The 20,897-nt window shown below is 37.9% G+C and overlaps 1 protein-coding gene across 1 annotated transcript; it reads left to right on the forward strand.

Moving 5' to 3' along the window:
• The first annotated feature begins 12 nt into the window (after positions 1-12).
• LOC145463950 (coiled-coil domain-containing protein 178-like) lies at positions 13-19,196 on the forward strand. Its single transcript, XM_081447743.1, has 22 exons — positions 13-576; positions 2,113-2,325; positions 2,852-3,048; positions 3,927-4,185; positions 4,780-4,878; positions 5,920-5,971; positions 6,285-6,497; positions 7,348-7,451; positions 7,821-7,870; positions 12,030-12,125; positions 12,577-12,713; positions 13,331-13,409; positions 14,227-14,394; positions 14,710-14,778; positions 14,884-14,937; positions 15,213-15,251; positions 15,495-15,608; positions 16,182-16,327; positions 16,552-16,637; positions 16,910-16,983; positions 17,517-17,666; positions 18,310-19,196. The coding sequence occupies exons 1-22, from the start codon at positions 126-128 to the stop codon at positions 18,571-18,573; spliced, it is 3,114 nt and encodes a 1,037-aa protein (XP_081303869.1). The 5' UTR covers positions 13-125; the 3' UTR covers positions 18,574-19,196.
• The last annotated feature ends 1,701 nt before the right edge of the window (positions 19,197-20,897 follow it).

The raw sequence follows: 20,897 nt of genomic DNA on the forward strand, positions 1-20,897 counted from the left end.
GAAAGTCGATTTCACTTCACGATCAAGATGGCGGCCTTGAGGTCATTTTGCGCCATTACAATCATCGTTTCTGATCGTTAGAAGTGCACTAAAGTATTGTAAACGGAACTTAAAAAGATATAGGAATGCCAACCGTGGATAAAAAGGGGAACTATGGAGTGGACGCTCGGAAAGGTGAAGTTGGTAATGAGGTAGCATCTGCGACTGAGTCCGGTCAAAATAACAACAGGAGTCCTACAAAAGCCAAGAAATCACTCACAGAGCGGTCTGCATTCAGCGAGACAGATCTGAAAGCCAAATTTGCTGTAACTGAGGATGGCAGCACTACAAAAGATGGGGTTCTGGCTCGTTATTCGGAGAGTGATATTCAGCTGGTAAAGTTGGATGTGCCCTTAGTTTTCGATGACTCAAGGTCTGAAGTTAGTGGCCTGAGTGGCGGCTCTGGTTTGGCAATAGTGCCTTTTTCGGATGGCAGAAGTTTAATTTCACAAGAGAGTGGGCAAGATCTTGTGCCTGTGGAAAATGAGATGGTTTCAGCGGAGGGTCATGATAAGAACTTGGAACAGGAAGAGAAAGGTACATGTATTACAGTATGGGCAGTATATTTATAAACGTACCTAATGGTACCTTTTTGTTATGCTCCAGTGGCATACAAATCAAGTTAATGGTCGAGCCATTGGTTGCATTTTGGCGAGTAGTCGAGCCAAAATACCCATGGTGAGAGAGTTCGGTAAACATATGTCATCATCTGCCTGTGTGATTGACTCCCTGGCTGATCATGGAGGGGCCTTTGTGGAAGATTCCCTCTACCCCTTGCAGGGGTTTCATTAATGTTTTTAGCAGGAGTTTTTCACAGGTGGGCAAAACTTTTTGAGCTGAAATTCTTTGTTAGAAACACTTTCCTCTAGGTGGTTAAACCAGGTGGGCAAAATCATCATTACAGCTGGTCAATTTGCCCAGTGCCTGGCCCTTAATGAAACGCCTGCCCTTGTGATAAAAATAAAGATTGCTTCATGTTGAAAAGTCCTTGATTGACAAAGGAGTCAGTCTCAGGAAGAAACCATTGACATTTGTATAAGCCTTGAAATCTCTAAAGGAACTTTTGTGCATGCTGTGCAACCTGGAAGTGGCGGGAGAGGGGGGTACTTTAGGAATTTCTGGGTTGTGATGTGCTGCTGGGACCCTGGAACCCTTAATCTATACCAGAGCTAGTTTAGCTGAATTTTGCTACCCTATAGTAAAGTAACCAGTATTAAAACCACCGATTTCCATCTGAATCCCAATTTTTGACAGTTAATAATATCCAGTAGTACTTTATGATAGTCATCTATTGACGCTGTTGAGGCTCAGTTGTAAAAAGTTAAACTTGCCAATTTCTTTTTTTATCTATTTGAGTGGCAATTCCTGGTTTCCTTAGTCTAGATAAAATCTTCAACCAACTGGTCAGTTTCATGAAAAATGATACCCTATTCTAGACCCAAACGCTCTGATTTATATACCCTATGCTAGAGTAAACTGCTTGAAAACCATACCCTTCACAGCCACATATACCTATATAGCCCATATATAGCAGTACCCCCTCCCCCCCCCCCCCCCCAACTCCGGGCTGTGCCAGTGGGTAACTAAAACACTTATTTAACCTGAAGTTCAGGGTTTTGAGGGTAATACCCAACAATTAGTGCATGTTAGGATCATATGAAGTGTTCGCCAACCAGAGGTACAGAGGTACAGTACATATAACAACAATATAAAACTTCAAACTGTCAGCCCTAAATGTACATATGGTGGCAGTGTCCTCTGAGAGGTATTCACCAACATTAATTTCAGACTACATGTATTGTGATGTGACAGGCACAATTTTGGTATACTAGAAATGTGGTTGTGTATAACTTACAAGAGGTGGTAGCACAAACTGGTTCAAGTGTCTGTTCATGTACTTACCTACCTAATACCAACAGTATGTCGCTATACCTTCACTAAGCTGCCAAAAAACATGTAGATAACACAGAGCAATCAATATTATTTTTTTCCGTATTTTATTTAGTAATCAATATTATTGTTGTCAGTGGTACATGTAGTTAACACTGATTGATGGTTTACTTCATTTTCCAGACATTGTTCCTTCCCTCCCTGAGGGATGGCCACAATTTCGAAACAGATCTTGGCGCCGAAGAAGCTGCGAGCTTGTTAAGAGTACTTCTTCATGTGTAAGGAAGGCAGTTTCTCATCTTTATCAGTTACAAGACTTAATTGATTCATTTTACATGACTGAATTTCTTGAGGAGGAGGAAAGATTTAGCAAGCAAAGATTTAGTATGGCTTCAGGTAAGCTAGCTTTAATGTGCATGTACATGTAGCTTTAAGCTTGTGTGGCTGGCTAAATAATAATAGTAACAACAATAATGATAATGATAATGATAATGATAATGATAATGATAATAATGATAATGTTTCTAATATGCATGAATTTATATATGTAGCGCTCATTTCCAGAGCTCAATGGCTCTTTACAGTGTTTGTGATTAAAATTAAACCACTTCTACTTAAAATTACAATATTGTCATACAATAATAAAAAGTTCCAATAAAACAAAAATGTAATCAATAATGCCATCAGAGTTTATATTGATTTAAACTGTACCCTGCAAGCAGAGTTGCTGTGATCTTTTCCAGATAAGTTGGAAAAGAGGAAGGCAACTTTCCTGACTTATCTAGGAATATTGAGATTTGAAGAAAGCTATTGTTACACTACTGTATCAACTCTTGCTGTTATTTGATCCAGCCTTATAACAATGTAACATTGTTATCCTTATAACAATGTAACATTGTTATACTGTCACACTTCTCTGCAGACTTGGAGTTTAAGGATAAAGAAGAGGTGGTAGAAAGTCAAGGTGTCCCTGAAGATTCCTCGCACATGTCTTCAGCTAGTAGCCATGGCAGACGAATCCGCTGGCTTCTTAGTTCAGCATCGCTTGGTAACATCGAAGAGGAAGGTGTATCATTTGAGCCAAGGTTAGAGTCTTCAGCCAGTGGGGCTACATTAGAGGTAACAATCAGCATCAAAAACATTAATTTAAATGTTTATATATACCTCAGAATGATATAAGTACTTAATAGATTGCATTGGTACTTGTACAGCTGGAAAACTCAAGGGAAACTCCTTTATGGTAGCAACACAACATTCTACAATGTTTCTAACATTCATGTTGACTGAAGTTCAAAACCTAACCAATCATCAGGATTTTGGCTTCCATCAGCCATGAAAATTATTATTACGAGTACCAATGAACCATGAGAAAAGAATTAAAAGGAATTAAATCTACCAGTCACAACCCACAGACATGTCCTTTGAACCCATTGGAGTAAATGTTTGCTTTTTGAGAGGTCCACTAAGATGACTGATGCCAACAATACACAAAACCATTGATTAAACACACAGTAGTCCTGTTTATATTGAAAGGTGCAGTATGGGTTTCTCTGTAAGTTTGTAACGTTCAGTGCAAGTGAGATAGAAGGATATCGTAAAAAGCTTAATTTTAATAACCAATTGAAAAAATAGACGTAAATACTGTGCATGGACATGTAATTCATATTTGGTAGATAATTATTTTATTTTTATGTCATAGGATACTTTCTACATTGTTTTTTTTTTGTTGTTTTTTTTTTTTTTTTTACATTTTGCAAAATGAAATATGTGGTATTATTTTTAAACTTTCAACTTTGGTAATCCTGGAAGTGAAAAGGTTAAATTACTGTGACTCATGTTTACAAAGCAATTTAGTGCCATACTACCCAACTCAAACAGTGTCGAACCATAACCTTTCTTGATTAGACCATGCTGTCAGCTTCTTTTAGGGACCTACTCCATTTTCAAGGGAACTTACTAATGGCATGTTTAACGTAAAAGCCCCTTATGTCCCACAGATTCGGGGAAGAAGTGCTAGAACAGTTATCAGTAAGCTTTCCACTCCAAAGTCTGCACCCAAATCTGCTGAGATGCCTGTCCCCAAGGAATATGATGTGATTGAAGAGGTCATAAGTTTACTAGGAAGGATGGAGAGTGACAGACTTTCTACACAGGATGCCTTAGTGAAAGAAAGGGAAAGAGTACAGAAACTAAGAGACGAGATTGATACCCAGGCTTACAAGAGAATGCACGATCTACCATTAGCTGTACAAAGAGGTAAAGGGAATGGATATTTTCCTCATTGTGATCTACCAACTTTTCATGTACAAGTACGAGTAACTCATGAAAGGTCAGTAGAAATTACAAGTGTACAAGGCTCTGAAAAGCCATATATGTTAAAGGAAAGTATCAAGCTCCAAGGGTGTGGGAATACAAAACAAAAAACTTTTGACTGGGGGTTTTGGGGTTCTCATTAAGTGCTGGTCACCGGCTAAAAAACCGGCAACATCAGTTTGTCTCCCTGAGTCAGGACAGTCAAGGCTGTACAGTGTAGCTAGAGAGAGGGGATATAGCGAGAGAGAGGGGATGGGGTGAGGGTGTGGTGTATGTTTTCAGTTATCCTAGTGCTTTAGATTAAAAATTGTAAACCCGTAATATTCTTGGCAGGTTGACCTGTTGTACATGTAAAATTATCTTTGTTAGGAAATGCCCTCAAGAGAATGCATAAAATAACATTTCTGAACCTCTCAATTTAGATATTTTCTGGGGAAGCATGCCCCCATACTTCCTTAGAGGCTTGTCTTTTTGGCACTCCAATCAATGTCAGCTGTTTACCAGCAATAAGTCTTTTTTTTTTTTCCATTTGAACAGAGCATGAAGCATGTGCCATTGACATCAATGAGTTAAGGTGGCACTGTGCTTACCAAGGCAGAATTGAAGCCAGAATTAGTGAAAGAGTTCATCATGCAGGTGTGATGGTTTGCTAACTAACATTAATAATTTGCTTGGAGCAAAGTTGATCTACTGTGTAAGCTTAGCCGATTACATAATGTGCAATAAACCTATGCAGTTTGCTTGTTTTTGGCTACTTGTACATTGTGAGAAATAAAGTAGAGTACTCAGGTTCCTAGTTTTTCATCTTTCCTATTTTCCTATTTTGCTGCCCTGTTCTTGCCATGTTTTATTGAGTGTTGGGCTACATGTACATGTGAAAACATCATTCTTTACTCATTTTGTAGTCTTCCTGACATTTTTGGTTCTGCTACTTCAATTTCCTTTTGAGCCCTTAAAGAATTGCTGATTTTCCTGACAGCTTATCTTGTCTTTCACCAGCTACTCACAGTTGCTCTTTCTCCTGGTGATGTAAGTTCTTCTTCATCCTCATGTTGGTTTACACTCAGCATGCTTATCTTAACTTGGCATACTGCACTTTACTGAATGCATCTTCTTTGCTTTATGTCCACACTGTTTGATGTGTGATTGACCTTTTAAAGGATTCTGCTTTTTACTCATTATGGTCTGTAAAAGTTACTTTTCTTCTTTAATAAAAAAGTGTCTTAAAGAAATTGTGTCAGGCTGGATATTATTCCACTTAAAAAAAAATGTTACAGCCCTCCCTATTTTCTCTTTGGCTTGACTGTGTTTGTGCCAACAATCAGTGGCAACTAGCTTATTAATGTACACTCTGTTGCATTTCTTTCTTGACTCAGAGCTCTTTAAGCTCATCGAATTTTACATTTCATATCATGTTCAGTTGATTTTCTTTTCTTGAACACCCATGACAACAGCACCAGCTCTCTCAGTTAGCTTCTTAATCAGATTTCCTATCATTTGTCTCTGTTTGAAGAAACATTACATGAAGTCTCAAATATCATTTATATCATTTCATTTGCTTAGTTCCTTGCCCCCAAGTGGGGGATAGGGCCGGATCATTTCATTTACATCCCAATAATTTTGATTCACACTTACAAAGCAATAAATTAACTACAATACATTTCTGAATAATTGCAGAAGTGAGACATGCAAAGGTTTTACAAGATCTGAGCAACATACAAAGACACTGGTAAGTTTAATTATGTTACAGTATGCCTTCTCTACTAAATGTGGACTTGATCTTATGGTATCAATGACATAGGGCAGTGAAGGGTTTGTCAAGATCCCATGTAGCAAATGTATAGTCTACAAACTGTTTTGGAAGACCAGTCAAGTCAGCAGCTTGTATTTCAAAAACCAGGGTGTCATCTCTTAAAGTAAATTAGCCTAGTTCTCTTAGATTAACTCAAACCTGCAATTCCATTTGATGAATTCAGTTGCATCTTCCAACTACTTTTCATGTATTGTGTGAAGTAAAATCAATTTGTAGATTTCTTTTCAAGTCCTTTAGTTGAGGAGAAGCTGGACCTGGAAGGGGAAGCAATGTCAAGCATTCAGCTCAAACAAGACGAAACAGATGAGGAGTTGGATAATACTCTTGACAGACTGGCAGCTACAGAGAGAAAAACAGCAGAAGCTAAGGGAAAAGCTGCACAAGAAAGATCCCTTATCAAACAAGATGTGGATGTCGTGAGAAATGAACTCAATGCAGTCAGGTAATAACATGCTTGTAAACCTTTCAGTCCAAGTCACATGCTGTTAGAGCAAGTGTAAGTGTCCAAATAGCACTTCTACACTGTCTAGATGAGCTTGCCAGTGCAATAAGCTCTTAATGACTTGTCCCAAGGGAACATTGAGGGTGAAGGTTGGACCAGTCATTAAGTTTTTAGTTATACCTCCAAACTTAAAACTAGCACTGCAAAAAAATTATTTGCTTGATGCCGGCTGGTACACAAATTTGCTGGGGTTTCAAGGTGCACAACCTGATCATGTACAAGTCAAAAGTTCAAGTTGTTGTTTCCCTAGGGAGTCAGTGCGTTTTGACTCATGAATAGTGACACGTTTTCCTTACGTAGTTGGAAGGTATAACAACTATATTTGAGTCCTACTTCCTTAGCATGATGGAATCATAGGAATATTGTTTGTGAGTGGGATGCTCCTAGCATTAATTTTGTTTGTCAGTTCATTTTCATGCAATGATTGATGAAAATAATGAAAGCCATTCCTTAGCATCATTTCTGTGGTAGGTTTTTTATATTGCCTTTGTTTTCTTAGAATAAGTGCAACCAAAGTAGGAGAGGCCAATTTTTTTCAGTTTCGAAAACTCATTATTAAAAAAACCATAATTAACAAGCCTTATTGAAGTTGACTGGAAGTTGACTAGCCTCAAGAGAGGCACTGTAATAGCTACAGTAAGTAAATGTATCTTGTCCAAGAACGCTAGAATTGAAATGACTTGAAAACTAGGGCTCACAATCCAGTGTCCATAACTTACAATAACTGCCCCTTCTCCTCTCCCCCCACCAGTTAATTGACAACGTATTCTGTATCTTTGTTTATTAACAGTGATGAATTAGCTCAGTTAAGGATGTACTTTACATCCAACACTCATACCATGAATGACATCAGAAACACACTCAGAGAAAATGCAGAGCAGCTTGTTATTCTGGGTAAGTACTGCAAGAACCAACCCTGCCTCCCCTTCCCCCCCCCCCCCCCACCCCTCTGAATTTTTTCCTACCAATTGAATCAATTTATGTATATGTAAATTCTAATTCATATTTCTTATCAAAAAGTACCTTTACAGCAATGTCACAACTAGTACAGTACTTCAAAGCACTCTGAATATGATGTCTGTCAGAGCACTCCAAAAGGCTAATGTCTTTCTCTACAATTGTACTGTACACTGTACACATATGAGAAAAGGGCTCTTGTAGATACCTTTTTATTGTTACATTTAAGAGGCATATTTGAAGTATCCTTATAAATATAATAGTTATTGTTTGTTTATCAAAATTATTTGTTACCATGTGTTTCAGAGGGAAGAGAGGAAAGAATAAAGGCATTAGAGGCAACACAACAGGATAAGGTTAGTTTTTGTTGTTGCCTTATTATACTTAAGAGTGATCAACAGTGAAGATTTAATATGATGATCAAGTGACCAGTGAAATTAGGAAATAATTCCATGCACATTTTAGCAAAATTCTAATAATTTTCCAAGACGTTTAATTAGGTGAGCGAAATTATTAGAGTTTCGACAAAAAGCAAGCGAAATATTATTATTTCTTATTTTCACAAGCATACCGTGCTTGATTGTCAAGTAAACTGTCCCTTCTAGTACTATAAGAAAGGTATAGAGACCAGTTAAAACTAAATATGTATCTTTACAATGATATTGGGTCTAAAGGGTGGACAGAACTTCAGCCATTGATCAAGGGATAAGTCTTGAACTTGGGATGGCCAAATTTAGAGTCCAGTATGTAGTGTGCAAACAGAGTTGTTTGTGACAGCCTGGGGCTAGTGGATTCTATCCTACATGCTTGCCTCATGGGCATGTGTACGCATGTGTTGTTGTTGTTGTTGTTTTTGTTTTTTTGGAAAACTTCTGGGGAAATTCAAATTATAGAAGCGCTGTAACAGGGGAAACTATAGCTGCAGTACTTTAATTTGATGTCATTAATCATGTTACCATAGTAAGAATTTTTTCTGGGCTAGTGAGAATAACCTTCAGGCTAGTGAACAATTATTTACCGAAGTGGAGGTGGATATTTACCGAGCCGCGAAGCGGTGAGGTAAATATCTATCACTCTCACTGACACTGCGGTGAATAATTGTTTTAGTATATGTGAAGTTTATATGAAATAATTCATATATGAACTGCGGTTGTAGATGAAAGTGAAGAATGATCATCGCAGTTAATTTTCCAATTTAAGCAATCGGAAAGAAGAAGCCTGGAAAAATCAGGGCTTCAACGGGATTCGAACCCGTGACCTCCGCGGAAAATTAACTGCGATGATCATTCTTCACTTTCATCTACAACCGCAGTTCATATATGAATTATTTCATATAAACTTCACATCATTTCACTCCTCACGGGAAGATATGAACTCAATTAAGTGACCTCGCTCCCAATGTGTGGCTTCATAGCTCAGTTGGTAGAGCATCGCACCGGTACCGCGGAGGTCACGGGTTCGAATCCCGTTGAAGCCCTGATTTTTCCAGGCTTCTTCTTTCCAATTACTTGTATTGGAAAATTAACTGCGATGATCATTCTTCACTTTCATCTACAACCGCAGTTCATGTATGAATTATTTCATATAAACTTCACATCATTTCACTCCTCACGGGAAGATATGAACTCAATTAAGTGACCTCGCTCCCAATGTGTGGCTTCATAGCTCTGTTGGTAGAGCATCGCACCGGTACCGCGGAGGTCACGGGTTCGAATCCCGTTGAAGCCCTGATTTTTCCAGGCTTCTTCTTTCCAATTGCTTAAATTGGAAAATTAACTGCGATGGTCATTCTTCACTTTCATGTTTTAGTATATACCACACAAGCTGAATAATTGGCGGACCAAAATGTTATTTTATGTGTGACAAGCGGTCGGAAATTTAAAATCTCTCGCGATGGCTGCTCGGAGGTGAATAGTACTTGCTAATCACCAGTCCGGAATATCCCGATAAATTAGGACAGTCATGACGTCAGGAAGCTATTGTTAGCAGGGAAAATGGCGGACCTTTTATGCGGACCAAGAAAATATGTTGTTTCCAGTCTCGCATAAAGTCTGGCCAGCATTATCCAGGACTTTTTGCGACCAAACGCTGAGAAGGAGAATAAGCGGCCATTTTGGTAGTGGGAGAACGTTGACTGTCTTCTAATCATTGAGTTTTCTTGGTGTCAAGCGACGATGTAGACGCGATTTTGTAGCCAAATATTAAGGTTAGTAAAGTGTACGCATTATTTTCTAGTATTCACGTATTCTTCATTGAGCTGTGTATATTTTTTACTGGTTCTAGTGTTGTTAAAGTTTCATCATGCCAAATTACACGGTTGTAAACAACGTCGATATTTTGTACACTCTCTTTGAATTTGAGGCGTTACAAGTGTACCTGAACCGCTGTTGTTATAAGACTTGAGTAATGCATCGTTCCTTCATTTTTATGACAGTTGTTTTCAATTTCTCTCTCTTAAGTACATGGAAGAGCATACTCGACTGCTCGAGGCACTTTGCCGAATTTTTGGGGAAAAAACAAAGGGAAAAGAGAGGAAATAAGACGTCGCTAAGTACGCGGACGAAATTAAACAAATTTGGGAGGTCTCTGTTTTGTGGATTCGCCGAAAGTGCACCCCAGTTTTGTCACTGGAGAGCCGGTAGCCTGTTGAAAACCACCTACAGCACAGAAGTGGCAGCAAAACAGGCAGGCCAGGGGTTGTGCAGTGATTCCCTGTAAATGGATGCTATCAGTATCCCAAGGAATGGCACAAAGGGTAGAGAGATTGTTTGTACTCATTTACCAGACGTTGAGGGCCATGCAAACATGTAAGTTAAGGTTTGTAGGGGCATTTTTAAAAACTATACACACTGCAGCTGTTCCTAGTAGATGATGATTCTTTTCACCTCCCCATGAAGCTTGAATGTACCAGAAAGTAATGTTTTTGCAAAATAATTTTTATGAACGCAAAGACTGAAAAGGTACGAGAGTTTATAATGTAGTGTCGCGTGTTGAACATTACTAAATGTGAAACTAATGCAAAACATTAATTGGTTGTGAACAGGAAACATATCAGTTTGGTTAAGAATATGTAATAAAAAATAGAAAACATAAGAGTTATCAGACCACTTGAGGGCAATCTCTTATTTAGTGAGACTAATGTGGTAACTACATTCAAAATAAATTCATATGTTAAAACGAAAAATACAGTTGTAATAATATTGGCATCTGTAAGCAATGTAATAATCTTCTAAGCGCTTGTGATTTGTTCGAGAGTACCTAAAGAGTGAATAAAATAAAATGGATTTCACTCTCAAGACTGAATTTGTTTTGTATACTTTAAATAAATATATAATAAAACCTTGGGACATGTGGATGGATTGTGAATTCTCCCTTGTCAACCTGTCCAGGAATTATATTTTGATATTTTTGGGTAAATAACTTGTGAAAGTCAGCAATTATATGTAAGTTTTCATTATTTAGATGTGGAAATCAGACACGATATCTTTTAGCACAGTAACAAATAGATACAAGAAATATTTGAAATAAATACCAAAATGGAGAAATTTCAGATTTACAAAGAATATATTAACAGAATTTTTGACTATCCCTGCATCTGACAACACTAAAATTTTGGATACATTTTTTCTAGCTTGGTTTATTTTGTATAAAAGAACAAGAATTTCCCACTCGTATGCGTTATTGAAAATTCTGTTTTAATGATGATTTCATTTCCTCGATTTAGCCAAAACGTATAACATTTGGACATCTACAATTTATCTTTGCTGGCATATAAGAATACGCGCGTGCTGTGGATTTCGGCCCGATAATCCCTAGATAAGAGGAAAGCCTCAATTCTCATATCGATCATTTCTGTGCTTAGAAAAATGCAGAGTAAAGATGCTTACCGATTGTACGGTCTCTTTCCAAAGAATGATAACAGCAGCTCGTCACACGTGGCCCGCATTGCGTTCTGTGGTGCTTCCTTCGGTCCGAGGATAATCGTTATCTGGGCAGAATTGTCTGTGACATGGAACGCGAACACAAACTTTCCCTTTATTTTATAATTTGGACAGTATTTAACTCAATTCGAGATAAATATATACTTCCTGAAGGCCCGCATTCATGGCATTGGAAAGTATTCGCGACTCTCTTTGTCCACCATCTTGAATCTCTTGGTTTGTTGTGAAACACAACGCTCTAATCAAAACACGCATTCTCATTGGTTAAAACGTGAGTTTCGTGACATCACAGATGTCCTAATTTATCGGGATATTCCGGACTGATCACCTCTGAGTTAACCAATCAGAGCGCGCGAAAAGCACTATTTACTTGTGTGGTATATACTAATACATCATAGTCACAGCTTGAAACTGGTTTTCTTTCCACCCTTTCCATTCTTGGCTTGTTGTAGATATCCGTTCATTGTTTTGTACAGCAGAAATGGCCGATGAAAATGTGTCTTGTTCATATGTTTTGTCCTCTGTGTACAGTGTGATGTTAACATAAGTGTTTCTATGATACTGTGCTCTTTAGGTGCAAAGACTTCGAGAGAAAATTGTGGAGCAAGAAGCAGAACACATAAAACTTGTGAGTGAGAACAACAAACTGAAGACTGACAAACAAATAACAGTAAGTATAAAAGTCCTTCCTTTTTATTGTTGTTTTGTTATTCAACAAAATTGCTTACAATGTAGATCTCCAATGTTTCACAGTACTTCATAAACAGTAAGAAATGATGTACATGCAGGCAAAAGCTTGCAGTGAATGGATATTATAGAAAAGCAAGCAATCAAGAATATTGCTGTGGCCTTTTTAAACCCATCTCAAATCTTCATAACATGCTAGAAGAGTTGAGGCTACACTCAAAACTCTGGAATGGACAAATTCCAAACACAACTTTATCGCTGAGTGGAGTACACATTTTTCCTACTGACCAATGTATATCCGAAGGTTGGAGCTAGACACGTCAATAGCACCCATGTGTGATTCAATCATTTTCTCCCTGGCCTGTTTTGTTTTATCTGTGTCACTAATTCAATGTTGAACTCACCAAATTTTGCTTTTTGCTGTGTTTTTTTAGCAAGCATCAATGGAAAGTGAAAATGCCAAGTTAGAACATGAAATAAAGAATGCTTCAAAAAGACTGCGAGGATTAACCTCAAGAATCAAGGAGACCAAACTGGAAATAACCAGTCTAAACAAAAAACTGGAGCAATGGTAAGCAGATGAAAAAAACTTTGGTCCTTCATTGTAAGAGTAATATATGGAAACTCTGTAAGCAACAGTTTGTACAAAGTGACGTAAGACAAGATTCCAGAAGTTCTAAGGAAGTCTATATTGATTGATGAGAATATGAGAATTCTAAAATAAATCAGCCAGCCAGCCAGTCTGTCCATCCGTCCATCCGTCAGTCAGTTATTCAATCAATCAAATGTTTCTATGCACTATTTTTCAACACACACCCAAAAAAATACGAAAAACAGTAGAACACAAATGTAGGTTATATAACTAAGAAATGTATCAGTTTTAAAGACGTGAACAGCAGCCACAGTAGCAGCACTATTGAGTTGGCTGCTTCTTATTCACAGATAAAGGAAAGGAAAATAAAAAGGAAACATAATTTACCTTGAGCAAATACAGAGGAAAGAGATGTGTTACAAAAACTAATAAAAAGCAAATTTGCTCAGATACTCTAGGTACAGTACAACTATTATCGGTTATATACAATCCTTTTCACATGTATCTTAGAGAAAAGCAAAGATAGGTAATAGGTTGAAATTTAGGTTTGATGAACAGGTTTCCTACAGTGTACTTGTCTTCTTTCTTTCTGACAGCGCCAAACAAAAAATCAGTGATGAGAAGGCTATCAAGCGGGCAGAACAAGAGATGGGGAAAATAGAAGAGCAAATGAAGGCAAGTTTTAATAAGTTGTATATTACACGCAAATTTAGAAATTGATATTGTGGCCATTTGCTTTCTTTTTATTTTCCGTAAAACGCGATCTTGCTCCTGTCGCCCATCCTCTTCAAAAATTAATCAGTTTAAATTAACAAAGTGGTCTTAAACTGTCTTTCGTTGTCCATAAATTTTGTAATCTGTGTGTGTCAGTTGCAATAATTACAAACAGTGCAAAACTTGTTCAAATACAAGTGTCATCATTTATTATTATCCCAATTCAGGTAAGCTCACGTTTACCTTGGTACTGCATTACACAAATGAAACCCTTCATATTAATCAATTAACACCATTGTAAATAACATTTGACGTTTTCGTTATGTAAACCTTACTTTATATTCTTCTTTTAGTATCACCCTATTAGTGGACCAATGCAAATCCTGCATTTTAATTGGCTACGCTACCAGCGGACTATTAGTAATAGTCCTCGAGTAGCGAAACTGGCGCAATCGAGTGTGACGCTTTCTTTCGTTTTATTCCCAAATGAATATTTCTTCAACTTGCATTTGCTAACGTTATTATTGCCTTTTCTGTCCGACTAGTTGGGTGATACTAAAACAATTAGACCCTACATCTCGTCCAAAGTGGTTCACAACACTTGATTTTACTCTGCTTTCTGTAGTTCTGAAATCTGAAGCTTTTCTCGAGTTTCCAGAACTTGCCATGTTGCCCTGCAAATTCATTGCATAGTTCACCAGTACCCATTTTCAATCCTAGGTAAAGAAAAACACTGTGGGAGTAAACTGTCTTATAACATGGATGTGTTAATGATTAGGTTTCAAAGGAGGAAACAAAGAAAGTTGAAGTTCTACACAACAACCTTACAGAGACACTGGTTGTGAAGAAAGAAGAAGTGATGGGTGTTGAAGAATCACTGAAGACTACCGCTGACGCACTCAAGAAACAACTCAAAGACGAGGCACACGCCAGGACAGTGTTACAGGTTAGTCAGGCCTTCACTTCACATCACTGACGCCACTGCGACCACCACAATTAGCTTTCTCAAAGCTAAATTTTATTGATGCTCAAATAAATTTCATGTTATGTTACGTAACGTTACTTTGCGTTGCGTTGCGTTACGTTGCGTTGCGTCACATTACGTTGCGTTACGTTGCGTTACGTTACTGAAGCCCGAGGGAAGTACTCCCTTAAATGGTCCACATGAGGCCATTTAGAAACAGGGTCTGAACCTGTCCTGAACAGGGTATAGTTACTTTTCAGTCGTGATAAAAGTATGCATGTATTTTTGTCTTCTCAGGCGAGGATCACATCAGATACACACGACCTTGCCAAGACACATGTTGACTCCAAGAAGAAGCGTGAAAAAGTGAGTCTTTTGTGGTTTCAAGATTTTCATAGTTTGGTAAAAAGGTATATTGTTTTGAAACGCATAAAACTTCTCTAACAAATTATATTTCGTTTCGTTTCACAGGCTACCCAGAGGGCAGACGAAATAGTAAAGCTTGTAGACCATGTTAGAGATCAGGTTTAATATGATTTCTGTACTGCATTACATTGTCAGAAAGACAGACAGACAGACCAACAGACAGACCGACTGACTAACCTACCGAACGACCTACTGACCGACCCACTGACCGACTGACCAACTGTCTGACTGACTGACTGACTGACTGACTGACTGACTGAATGACTGGCCGAGTGTCTGACAGAGTGACTAGCTGACTGACAGAGGGAAGAATTGACTGATCGACTGACCTATTGATTGATTTGACAATTGGTATATTTCCGTCTATTTTCTAGGTATCGAAGCTGGAAAAGATTCACAATGAGAGACAAGAGGTAAACTTTTAAAAAGGTTTTTTAATGTGAATTTAAATTTGAATCGACAGGCAATCATTCTTGTACAGTCAACGAGTTGATAATTATTTCTCATTTTAGTTTTACGTCAATGAATGGCTTGACCATCTTTAAGTTTACCTGGAATACTGGAGATAACATTATTTTCCATTTTTCTGGTAATGATAATTATGGATTTTCCGAATTCGCAGTCAATGATTTAGGTTATTTTCTTGACCAACTTAGACCATCGCACAACTTGACAAGATATTGGAGAAAGTGGCCCAGCAGCACAATGACATGGAGACTAAATTTCAGAGTGAAATCGCTGAATTGCGACCCAAAGAGGCAGAGTTGAAGGTTTGCACAGTTTATCTGTTTATTACGAACCTCTCCAAAACGGCCACCTTAAGGACAGAAGAAAGTGGCCTTTGTAGGGAGGTGGCATTTATGGGGAGTTAGGGTTGTACTATGACACCCGTTTTTTTTCGGGTGATACAACAGTTTTATTTCTTAAATAATTCGAAAATTGTAGCACAGAAATACGTAACACAGTCAAGAAGCAGGGCTGTCATTAAGGGCCATAAGCCGTAACACCTGTTTCGGCTGAGTATGCTTGATTTTGCCTTGATGCTACGGGTGAAATTCCCTGTTGTTTAGAGAATTCACCCATAAAGTAACAAATTTTCTATGGGTGTGGAGAATATATAAGGCTACAGGTGACTAAACAATTAATGACAGCCCTGAAGAAGTATATGTATGTACCATCCGTCGAGACAACAAAACAGTGGCTGTTACTTAGTGGAGGTTCAACTGTACTCTCTAAAAAAGCAGATTAATTGGTGTTTTTCCAAGCTCGTACGACTGCACATGTACAAAAGCTGAGTATTTCATGCTTGTTTGGCAAATAATTTATTGATTGCTTTGTTGCAGAAAGAGACTATGGAATTCACCAAACGTTTGGACCACATCACGTGGAAATCAGAGATGATGGAGAAGAAAATGGCGGACATGGAGTCTTCTACTCAAATGATGAATAAAGTCATAGCCACAACACAAGAGAATATCAATGATTTGACGTGAGTGCGGTGCCATGTTGCTTACTTTTAAAATTTCCATTCGCATTGTATTGCATCGCATTGATTGCATTCATTCATTCATTCATTCATTTATTCATAATCATTAAACAGTTAAAAAAAAAATAAAAGGTTAAAAACTTAACTAGTGAGCAGAAATCAAACGACTTGAAGTGTGCAAGCCGATTTCAAAAAAATTCATGAATTTTAAAATGGTTATTTTTCAGTGAGGAAATGACTGAATTAAAGATACAGATAGAGACAGGTTTTGAAACTGAACAAGACTTGAAGAAATCACTCCAACAACTCGAAGGTATTTAACACTTTAGAATGGCCTGTGGTAACCTCTATCACAGTATGACTGTTTTCTATTACCTACGCTTATCTCAGCCTCGCTTTGCCAGTGACGAGACGCCAGGCAATGTGATCAGCGGCAATAAGAATTACATATCACGCTGACGTGTTTGTCAAGCACCATGCCTCGCTTCTCTGTGGACGTCCAAGTTTTTTGATATGCACTTTATGCGAGGTTGTGCAAGATAGGATATTTATGTGATACCGTGATGTTTGTGTTGTTTTATTTAGAGAGAATCAGACGCGGAAAAGATAACCACGAGATGCACATACTAGAAAGGAACGAGGTCTTAACTACCAACCAGGTAACGTAAGCCGAAAAATTTCACCTCTCGTCAACAGTGAGATTTGTGGTGTTGGGAGATCTAGGCGTTAAATAAGCATTCTGTTCTTAGCGGTAGATAGTGCACAACAATTGTATTCTTATGAATCATTATTTCTTTAAGGAGCAATAAGCGATTTTCGAGTTGCTTTTTACCTCTGTTTCAAAATGAGTCCTGGCCCCAATTGTTCGAAGGCTGGATGACGCTCTCCACCAAATAAATCACTATGATGTATCCAGTACATAAATGTTAACAAAACAAACCACGCTATCCGAAGGATAGTGATTTATCCAGTGGATAGCGAACAACCCAGGCCTAGTGTACAACCTTTCATATGGAAATGAGTTTGATTTGCAAGACAATGAACGTGCAAGAAAAACTCATTTCAATATGAAAGGTTGTGCACCAAGACTCGTTTTGAAACAGAGGTAAGCGCAAATCGGAAATGGCCTATTGCGTTCTTATGTATCATTATTTCTCCAAGTAATAACTTGTCTGTGTGTTCCTTCTCTTAGGGAGGCGTGAAAACAGCATTGAGTGAAAACAAGAAACTGGCGGTAGTTTACCAAAGGTTACAGAACACTTTGCTTAACAACAGAGCTGCGTTGCTGAGACTTGTTGAGAGAAGAGTGAACAATGAACACAGCCTAAAGGATCACAGAGAGGTTAGCTTACTCCACGTAACTTTACTGTGTCAATCGCAACAAACGCGAATAATTAGCAGTCACTCGTGCTGATCTATTTCCAGATCCACGAATCTTGATGGTTCTCTCGTCATTAACTATTTAACAATTAGATTATTCACTCTCAATTTCTATTTTAGCAAGATTTTCCTAAAACCTTTTTGTTAAGTAAAGTTTTCTGAGTTGGCTGATACGACGCCTTGTGTCCAGCACTAGAGTACATGTCAGCAGTTTTCAATAGTTCAGCGTCAGCCCCAAAAATAGACGATCTTATAGAAAACACGCAAGCCGTCCAACTTCAAATAAGTTAAAATATTTAGAGAGCAAGCCACATCAGCCTTAGCTGGTTTTCATGCAGGTCCTCTTTCCTGGTCAAATTGGAATTTGGAGAGTTTTGTGGAGGAAGGAAAACCGGAGAGGCCGGAGAAAAACCCTCGGGGCAAGGCAAGAACCAGCAACAAACTCAACCCTCTTAAGATACCGGACCGGAATCGAAGCCGGGCCACATTGGTGGGAGGCAAGCGCTCTCACCACTGCGCCATCCCTGCTCCCTCGATAAACGTTTTCTAATGATAAACTCTTTCGAGTGACCTTAGTAAAGATTAATTTGTGCTTTTTTTTCCAGCTGTTTGTTCTTCAAGGTCGCATGCGTGAGGCTCTCGAGTATTTCTATCGTCTTCGTGGCTTACAAAGTAAAGCAGACATTGCCGAGTTCGAGCTGAAGTGTATTGACAATGGCGACAAATTAGTAACCCTACAGTCTGACATGATGAGAGTTATCGAACACATTAACCGTTTCCTGGAGGCAAATAATGCCGCTCATGATGTGATTTCAATGGAGGCTGCAAAGATCGCACAGACCCCAACCAGCGGCACTATGGTCGCTTGAAATCACGACTTTGCTTAATATTAACGTAACGTCTGAAGAAAACGGATCGAAAAATAGAAGAGAAATAAAAAAATATTTAGATACACAGGAAGGGCATATAAGTAATTAACTTTTAACTCCTAGAGTGCCAAGCTACAAATTTGACAAATTTTCTAACAATTTTACTTGAGAAGAACTTGGCAGCAGGAAAGTAAATCTTGATAGCTTTCATTTACATGTAATGGTAACGCGTTAGGATTTTATTTACAGTTGGAACTAGATCGTGAAAGCTTCACATTACATAACGAAAGGTGTGGCTAGAAAATCGATAGAAAAGAATGGATTTTGTATGCGTTATGTAGCTCACACTTTTGCATTTGTTCAGTCATATTTTTGATCAACTTGTTGACCATGTTACAGCCTGTGATCAACAGTAAGATGATTCACCTTTGTCTGAAAATTATGTCGCTGTATTTTAGAAACGTCAATGTATATAGGATGTCGTGTACATATGCTATTATTTATAAACAGGACACACTTTTGCGTTTTGTTAAGAGAAGCAAAATGACAAAACGCTAAAATAAAGGATATTTTTAAAACTGTCTCAGCATTGTGTAAAGTGTTATTAAAGAAAGGATATCATAGCCTTGGCAGTGTTTGGTCTTGGCATAATTTTTTTACCGTGTTACTTCTCGTTTTCTTCCTCAAAAATACTCCACTATGCGTTTAGAAATGTGGGAAAACACTGCCTCTCGTATTTGACTGACATGTGACTTGAACCTCTCCTTACAGACACTTCTTTATTTTTTTCTCCAGCATCTGATCGGGCCGGAATCCTAAATCCTCGAATTTGATTGGCTCAAGTAATCATACGCACGTGACCGCTCCAGCTTTTTACGATACGGCCCACGGGCAGCCACGGGCCGGATTTTTTTCCCGCTGCCTAAATTTCGCTCCTAAAAGTTAGCGGTAATCGTCAATCTTTTGCCTTTTTTACACATCCGTCGACGATTAGTCGACGAGAGTTTATCTCTGTTCACTTTAAAATGGCAAGGAAAGTTACTGTAAGTAAATTCAATTGAGTGTTTTGAAGTTGTGAGAGTTTGCTTAATTGTTTGTAGCTTGGCGCTGTAATGGCACGTAATCCTGTGTTTCTCTCGCCGTAAAATTTGAGTCAATTTCAGTCGAGTTTACCTCTCTGATCGTTGCTGTATTTAGAAGAATTTCTGTGGAATACACTTAACGAATTTCCTCGCTTTCTGCTATTCAATTTGCAGTAGAAAAGTGACGAAGTAATTTCAAAAGCAACGACTGACAGAAATTGTTTTTGTAGTAAAACTTTTAACTTCGCACGAAATTTCACACCGCAAAAACAATTTTGGAGAACTTAACTGGTGAAATAAATGCAACTAACACAAAGTAGTTGGAAAAAAATCTGCTTTTTAATACATCTTTCTTTGTCTACTATCTGAGTCACTTGCTCGTTGCCGAGATTTTTTACAAATCGTTAGTAGACGGCGCGCAAGCCGATTCAATGACAAGAGTTGCTTAAATCAAACCCATTTGTAATCTGTAAAACCAATTTACTGCAGGAAAAAAAAAATAAACATGTTATTTGCCGGCTTAGGGTCGGATCTCCCAGCCGGCAAATAACATATATATATTTTGGACAGTTCGTTTGCTCCCAGAAAAACAAGAATTCATATAATATCGGCTCTATTGTTTAGACACCCCACCGGAGGATACCCTACACCTTAATACTATTTTAAACGCCCTCCTAACTTCTTTCGTATCACATATAGAGCAAAGACAACACAAGCAACTTCTTTTGTTTCAAATGATTTATTTATTCAAGGGAAAAAGTGTTATACAAAAAATAAAGAATTGAAAAGAGGATTTAAATTCAAGGTTGATGTACTTGCCATCTCATCAGTTCTTGAGTTACACACATGAATATTTCACTTGAATTAAACAAGTTTATCTCAAACATTGATATGAGTCAGTAAACTTCAATATCAGCTTTAATAATGTCTCAGCTTATATAATAAATAATCAAACACTCAAGAAGGCAAAAAGTTGTGTTTTTATAAAATTAATTGTTTATTTAGGAAGTTAAAGAAACGAAGCTGAATTCCTTAGTTACATGTAACAGTTAATTTCCTAAGACATGAACTTTATAAATTACAGTGAATGGCTGTTTTCTTTGATAAATTTCATAGATTACAGTTTGTTTCGATCACATGGGGTAACAACTTTAATAAGCTCTGTTTCGGACGAACAAAATATTTTAGACAAAAGCCAAAGAAATCAGGATACTGGATTAGAATTATGCTCAGAAATTTTGA

Source organism: Orbicella franksi, chromosome 12 (genome assembly GCF_964199315.1).
Source record: "Orbicella franksi chromosome 12, jaOrbFran1.1, whole genome shotgun sequence".
Lineage (NCBI taxonomy): Eukaryota > Metazoa > Cnidaria > Anthozoa > Scleractinia > Merulinidae > Orbicella > Orbicella franksi.

Excerpts from the sequence above, each read along its gene's own strand:
- LOC145463950 (XM_081447743.1), top strand. The coding sequence starts at position 126 with ATGCCAACCGTGGATAAAAAGGGGAACTATGGAGTGGACGCTCGGAAA. Across the intron at positions 5,972-6,284 it reads AGCAACATACAAAGACACTG|TCCTTTAGTTGAGGAGAAGC; the intron begins GTAAGTTTAATT and ends TTTCTTTTCAAG. Across the intron at positions 12,714-13,330 it reads AACAAAAAACTGGAGCAATG|CGCCAAACAAAAAATCAGTG; the intron begins GTAAGCAGATGA and ends TCTTTCTGACAG.